Source organism: Tachyglossus aculeatus, chromosome 21, assembly GCF_015852505.1.
Source record: "Tachyglossus aculeatus isolate mTacAcu1 chromosome 21, mTacAcu1.pri, whole genome shotgun sequence".
Classification (NCBI taxonomy): domain Eukaryota; kingdom Metazoa; phylum Chordata; class Mammalia; order Monotremata; family Tachyglossidae; genus Tachyglossus; species Tachyglossus aculeatus.
In genome coordinates this window covers 66,167,376-66,174,840 of record NC_052086.1, presented here as the reverse complement: position 1 = coordinate 66,174,840, position 7,465 = coordinate 66,167,376, and the positions used below count along the sequence as shown (strand labels likewise).

The 7,465-nt window shown below is 40.0% G+C and overlaps 1 protein-coding gene across 1 annotated transcript in view; it reads left to right on the top strand.

Annotated features, from left to right (window-relative positions):
* The window catches only part of LOC119942146 (radial spoke head 10 homolog B2-like), a 44,852-nt gene that overhangs the window by 6,514 nt on the left and 30,873 nt on the right, over window positions 1–7,465 (top strand). The window contains exons 4-6 of the mRNA XM_038762801.1: window positions 2,585–2,660; window positions 4,514–4,582; window positions 6,446–6,619. Coding sequence (XP_038618729.1) covers window positions 2,585–2,660; window positions 4,514–4,582; window positions 6,446–6,619 — 319 coding nt within the window. The remainder of the gene's footprint in view (window positions 1–2,584; window positions 2,661–4,513; window positions 4,583–6,445; window positions 6,620–7,465) is intronic.

The following is a 7,465-nucleotide window of genomic DNA, read 5'->3' as shown; positions in this document are numbered from 1 at the left end:
AATGTCCATCAGAGGTGGTGGAAATGGGGGCAGTCAGCAATATCAGCATTTAATAATAATAATGATGGCATTTATTAAGCGCTTACTATGTGCAAAGCACTGTTCTAAGTGCTGATAATAATAATAATGTTGGTATTTAATTAAGTGCTTACTATGTGCAAAGCACTGTTGTAAGCGCTGGAGGGATTCAAGGTGATCAGGTTGTTCCACGTGGGGCTCACAGTCTTAACCCCCATTTTACAGATGAGGTAACTGAGGCACAGAAAAGTGAAGTAACTTGCCCAAGGTCACACAGCAGACAGGCAGAGCCGGGATTAGAACCCATGACCTCTGACTCCCAAACCCATGCTCTTTCCACTGAGCCACGCTATATTTATTGAGCACCTACTTTGTGCAGAGTATTATAAGGGGCTTAGACATAGTAAAAATAAAAGGCATAGTCCCTGCCCTCAAATGGTTTACAAATCTAATGGGTGAGAAATATGGACAGTAAGCACATGTAAACAAGTGATTAAAAATAAAAGTAAGCAATTAAGTTAATAACTAATTCACAGATCTAGATAAGGTGACTGATGGGGTGGCATATTACCTGGAAGGAAGAAGGCTAGAAAAGAAATACCATTTAGAGAAAGAGCTTTCATAGAATGGCTTCGAAGGTGGGGAGAAAAGAGCTTTGGTGAATTTTGACTGTCACAGTAAACCAGCCAGTAAGGTGATGAGGGTTTGAACTAGCGTAGTGGTGGTAATGAACTGTGGAGAGGGAGGGACAGATCCATGAAAATGTTATAGAAGAAAAACCTTTATCATTAAGAGACTCATTGAATATGGGAAGTGAATGACAAAGGCTGCAAGCTTTGGGGACTGGGAGAACCATGGTGGTGTTAGTGATGGGAAAGTTGAAAAGAGAAAATGAGTTCCATTTTTGACCTTTTGGTTTTAAGGTGCCATTCAGGTGTAAATCATCATCATCATCATCATCAATCGTATTTATTGAGCGCTTACTGTGTGCAGAGCACTGTACTAAGCGCTTGGGAAGTACAAATTGGCAACATATAGAGACAGTCCCTACCCAACAGTGGGCTCACAGTCTAAAAGGGGGAGACAGAGAACAAAACCAAACATACTAACAAAATAAAATTAATAGAATAGATATGTACAAGTAAAATAAATAAATAAATAAAATAGAGTAATAAATGGCAGCATGGCCTAAAGGGCAGAATGTGAGACAGGAAGTTGAGTCCATTTTCCATTTGTTCATCCATGGGCACTTAGCCAACGTGCCACTGTGAGCCCCAGAGGTCTTTCCTGCTTGGAATGTTTAGTAACTTGTATCTACTCGAGCACGGAGAACACTGATAACCCAGTGCTTAAGAAATACCTTAAAAATATTTTTTATGTTTGTCTCCCCCATTAGAACGTAAGCTCCTTGAGGGCATGGACTACGTAACTTTTCCGTTTTGTTCTTTCCAAGGGCTTAGAACAGTGCATTGCATGTAGCATTACTTCTACTACTAGGGGAAGAGGACAAAGGGGAATGAGAGATTGAGGATAAAAATGAGAGGAAGGGGTATCTCTAAGAGATGAAAATGTCTGGGATGGGGCCCAGTAGAGAGGTTATATATTAAGAGCAGGCAAGAGATCTTCTGGGTAACTGATAGGAAGAAAGAGTCTCTGTTTAAGGTTGAGTGTAGGAAAATACAGATGAGGGAAGGGTGGCTTTAGGGGAAGCAGTGTGGCCGCATGGATCGAGCACGGGCCTGGGAATCAGAGGACCTGGGTTCCAATCTAGGCTCTGCCACCTGTCTACTGTGTGACCCTGGGCAAGTCACTTAACTTCTCTTGGCCTCAGTTACCTCACCAGTAAAATGAGGGTAAAAGCTGTGGTTCTTATTTGGGACAGGGACTGTTACCAACCTGATTATCTCATATCTGTCCCAGTGCTTAGCACAGTCCCTGGCACATAGTATGTGCGTAACAAATACCATTAAAAAAGGAAAGGACTTGTCAGGGAGCTTAAATCCTGGCAACAAAGGTTGGCTAGGAAAAAAACTCCTTCTAGGTTTCAGAAGCGTATGTGTCTCCCTGTTAGAAGTAGCACTTCTGTGACTTCAAAGAGAGAATAATAATAATTAATTTTGGCAGCTAAGCACATACAGTGTGCCAAGCACTGCATTAAGGACTAGGGTAGATACAAACTAATCAGGTCCCACCTGGGGCTCACAGTCTAAGTAGGAGGGAGACCAGGTATTGAATCCCCATTTAGCAGATGAGGGAGCTGAGGCCCATAGAAGTTAAGTGACTTGCCCAGGGTCAGACAGCAAAGTTGGGGAGCGTGGATTAGAACCCCAGGTCCTCTGACTCCCAAGACCCATGCTCTTTCAGTTAATACAGTAATATTCAAAAGTGCTGACAACCCCAGGAAGTAGTGGCATTTGGGGGGAATCCATTTCAATTTCTCCAGGGAATTTTTATTTAGCAAGATTTTGCGATATATTTGGAGCTGAGTATTTTTAAAAGCTGCTGTCATTTAAGCTTATTCATGCCGTGAGTTGATGATTTTATCTTTAGCTGTGTTTCTTTGTAGCTACGAAGGAGAAAAAGTCCACGGGCTGTATGAAGGAGAAGGCATTGCATATTTTCAGGGAGGCAACGTCTACAGAGTGAGTTGTATCCATAATGTATTAATTAGGTTTCACTTTTACCCAAGGTATGAGGAAAATAGTGACAACAGACTCGTGAAAATGCTTTGGCTGTATTTCTCAGATTTCAACTTTTGTTAGGAATGGTGGTATGTTTTAAGTACTTATTATGTGCCAAGCACTTTTTCTGGGTGCCAGGATAGATACAGTACGATCATATCAATCACAGTCCTTGTCCCACATGAGGCTCACCAAGTAGGAAGGGGAATAGGTATTGAACACTGATTTTTATAGATAAGTCCCAGAGAAGCATCCTGGCTCAGTGGAAATAGCCTGGGCTTTGGAGTCAGAGGTCATGGGTTCAAATCCCAGCTCCGCCAAACCAATCAATCAGTCAATCGTATTTATTGAGCGCTTACTGTGTGCAGAGCACTGTACTAAGCACTTGGGAAGTACAAGTTGGCAACATATAGAGACAGTCCCTACCCAACAGTGGGCTCACAGTCTAAAAGGGGGAGAGAAAGAAGTCTTTCAAATAACCAGTGAAGCTTTCTAAGACACAAGATCCTATCTGACACTAGGCATCCTTGATAGCTTCTGGCATTTTGGTCAGATTGTCAAGTCTGTATAGGCCCGTTGATAGTTGTTCCAACTCCAACATTAAGCCTCCAGAAAAAGGAAAAGAAGATGTTGAAAGGGAAGAATCTCTGTCCATTGAGAATTATCCGTTTTCAAAATTCTTGGCTCTTTTTGGTCTTTCTGCATTTGATTTTTCTAACAATTGGATCCTTGGATCCTTTTATGTAGTGTTTCCAAATGGCCAGAAGACCCAAAACTCTGTGTTTTAAGACTTATGGAGAAATTAAAAGGAATGTATTTTCTTGGTGCTTTCATATCTGAGGCGAATAAAGGCATCATTGTGCAGTCTCTCCTCCCTCCCCCCTGGGCTAGTCTTCTTTCTTTTTAACCTGTTGATTTTACATGATTCTTCTGGAATCGCGGAAGACAATTTTTGAACATGTATGTTTATTTTATTTGAGTCACCCTAGAGGAACATGCTAAATTCTCACCAAGATAAGAAGAAATAACCTGTGTTTTATGGGTGAACAGCACCTGAAGCATTGCACCAGGTTAAAAATATTTATCACTCAGCACAACTTTTTGCCAGCGTGTGTTTATAGCCAACTTTTCTACACTTGCTGGTGTAATGGTGATAATGTATTTGATGGCCATGAGCATCACTTAGATTTGCATTTATCATTTTGGTAAAATTTTTATTTGTTCAAGGCCTGATTTATTAAAAATTCAGTTCCTAATTTCAAGACCTGACTTTTTGAGCCTATAGTAATCTGCAGTTAGAATATGTCCTCTTTCATATTATATTAATGCATTATTTGTATATGCTCTCTCTGATTTCGTCCCCTCCTATTTTCTCCAACTCTATGCCTCAGTGGGGTTTGGGTGATATGGGCTGTTTTTATCATAGGTTACTGTGGGTTATATATAGTAACTATGTTAAATTAAAGGGCTTTAATGAGTGTGCCATAAAATTTAGACAAGGGGCCTTTACTCTTGGAGTAAATTGAAACACTTTTATTAAGTCATATAAAAACAGGAAATTTAGGAAGTTGCCACCAAATGTACAATATTTCCCTAAGTAAGGAACAAAATAGATTAAATTTATAGGTACATACCAAATCAAAACACTTCTGAGGCTCAGAACAAAGTTTTAATGGTAGGAATCTTATTTAGACTAAAAAACCATGAAGCCCATTTTACCTTGGAATGCAGAACCACAGGTTTTTGGGCTAAGTTCTTGGACAGAATTACAGCTATAAAAAATTGTGTAAAATGAAAACTCTTTTCTTTTCAAGGGAACATTTTCAGAAGGAATCATGCATGGACAAGGGACTTATATTTGGGCTGACGGATTGAAATATCAGGTAATAAACACCCAGTCATTTATGGTGAATCATAAATTATAAGTGTGTATTTTGCAGTTATTGTGACCCTTCCAATCTAATGAATCGAAAGCTTATTTTAAAGTAGAAAATTTATTTACACTTTGTAAAAAAAAAGAGGTCTGATATAAAGAAGCCTCCTTAAGGTTAAGCTGAGAGACATAAAGAATCCATTAATGGAGTTTTTTTGTTTTAGTCTTTGATCTAGCCATCACAGCATGGCTCTGGCCTTCTTGTGGGCTAATGCTGCAGTATTTTTTTCCTTTTTATGAATTGGGCATGACCTTTTTCTGTAAATGTTAAGTGTTTACTAAGTTCCAGGCACTGTACGAAGCACTGAAGTAGATACAGGCTAATCAGGTGGGACGCAGTCCATTGTTCCATATGGGCTCTCAGTCTTAATCCCCATTTTAAAGATGAGTTAACTGAGGCACAGAGAGGTGAAGTGGCTTGCCCAAGGTCACACAGCCGACAAGTGGCAGAGCTGGAATTAGAACCCAGGTCCTTCTGATGTCCAGGCCCCTCCTCTATCTACTAGGGCGTGCTACGTCTCAAATACCGCATTGCACATAATTACTAAAATAGCTCAATGAACAGCAGGATCGGCCTGGTGTGGAAGGACTCCTTCGACTTTTAGGGAAAATATGAATTGAAACGAAGTGAATAGTTTGGAATCTTACTATCTACTGTAAAATCGTGAAATAGGACCATCTTTTGCAAAACTTCCACAATTAAAAAAATGTATTAAAATACTAATAGATGCATTGCAATTGAGGTAGTTAACATTTCAGAACTCAGATTTTTATTTAGGAATGTCCAAATTACATTTAGATGGTGCACATATAGATTATATAAATGAAAGTAATAGTCATTCATTCAATCGTATTTATTGAGCGCTTACTGTGTGCAGAGCACTGTACTAAGCGCTTGGGAAGTACAAGTCGGCAACATATAGAGACGGTCCCTACCCAACAATGGGCTCACAGTCTAGAAACAGAGAACGTATCTATCACCTCTGTTGTACTCTCCCAAGTGCCTAGTACAATGTTCTGCACATAGTAAATGCTCAGTAAATATGGTTGATCACATAAAAATATTCAATCTTGGATTTGGTGAAACTTCCTGACATTATTGGAGATTCTTTAATGTATATTGTCTAAAATAACTTTGCCAATTCATTTGCTGGTCTAGTTTTTGATCTTGGTCTTTTACTCCCCCCACCAAAAAAAAGTAAAAATCCATAGACCTAACACTGATGCACAAGTAGAGAGTTTGTGAACTTCAACTCAGAAAGGAGCAAAAAGTCATGCATGCACAGTCTCCTTGTATGTGCCTAGGCCTGTGCCAATGCCCAGTAGCCCCAGGAAAAGACTCAGGAAATGCTGTTGGGACGACTTGCTCCTAGGGCAATTGGAGCAGGAAGGAACCAGGAGAATAAAGTCAGGCAGTGGTGTTGTCTCCACTATCTGTGTTTGAACTTGGCCCAGTTTCGGGGGCAAAAATCAGTTCCTCAACTCTAAGGTGAGGAAAAGTCCCATCCTTGTTGAAATCAAACGCACTAGCCTGATTTTATGTTCCAAAGTGGGATCCTGTGCCTGAGAAGAAGGGAATAAAGAAGAAAGGGTCAGAGAGTCAGATCCAGGGAAGAGGACCATTATTCACACGACAGAACCAGGCAGCCTGGGGAGAGTTGAAGTGGAAAAGTTTTAGACAGGTAGAAAAACACCACAAAACAGCCCTCAATCCATGGATCTCTAGTTCTAAATGCCATATGGCTCTTACCTGTTTCATTTTCTCAGTGTGTGCTGTGGAATTTATGCCAATTTTATAACTATATTACTGTAGGGGAACTTCGTTAAGAACATGCCTATGAGCTATGGAGCTTACACCTGGCCGGATGGCAGCAAATATGAAGGGGAGGTGAAGAATGGCTTGAGGCATGGATTTGGTTTGTTCAGATGTGGTCCCCAGCCAATATCGTATATGGGCCAGTGGTGCCAAGGCAAGAGGCATGGGAAGGTAAATGAAGAAAATATGGGATTTAATTATGTAGGATGATAAGGATTCCTGTTTCAAATGACAAAAGTTGCAAAATAAAGGATTGATAAAGGGATATTTTATGGTGTTTTACCCAAATTTGTGTTTGGTAGGAGCTGGAAGTAGGAAATATAAGGAAAAAAAATGTTTTGTCATTTCAAACAGTAGTGTTGAAGTTAACTTGTCAGTTTTTTCAGTGTTTTCCAGCACAATGTGCTTTTCTTGTGTAAACAGCAACTTGATAGGGTACATGGAGAGTTAGATGAAGAATTAAAGCTTTGCAACAAATTCTCTAGAGCAGTATTCCCTCAGTTGTTACCTAACAGAATACAGTATTTCCGTGCAGCCCGAGAGATGCAGAGAAACACACAGATGAGGCAGATCTAGAGAGGTGAGGAGAGAAAGAAACTGAGAAATCAAGAGGTACAAACAGACAATGAGAAAGAGGGAGTGAGTGTACTTTAAAACATCAGGCCAATCCTTGCAAATAGCGGAAAACTGAAACATGCCTAATTTAAGGGATAGGCTCAACAAAATGTTATGAGGGGGGCTTCCGTTTTGCAATCATAGCAGTTTTTATCTTTGAGAACCTACCCTTTACCATTGTTTCACAGAAGTCTGCGATCAAGTGTAATTATTGAAATACTACTTCTTGAACTAGTACCTTTTCTGTCATATACTGCAGAACCAATTTGATACAGACAGAAGCATCCTAATATCTCATTGGTTCTCTCAAAATCTGTGACAGTTAAGTAGGGACACAAATCTTCAAGATTTGTTGCAAAATCGGTAGCAGAGAAGAAAAGTGTCTTTTCTAAGGTGAGGGCA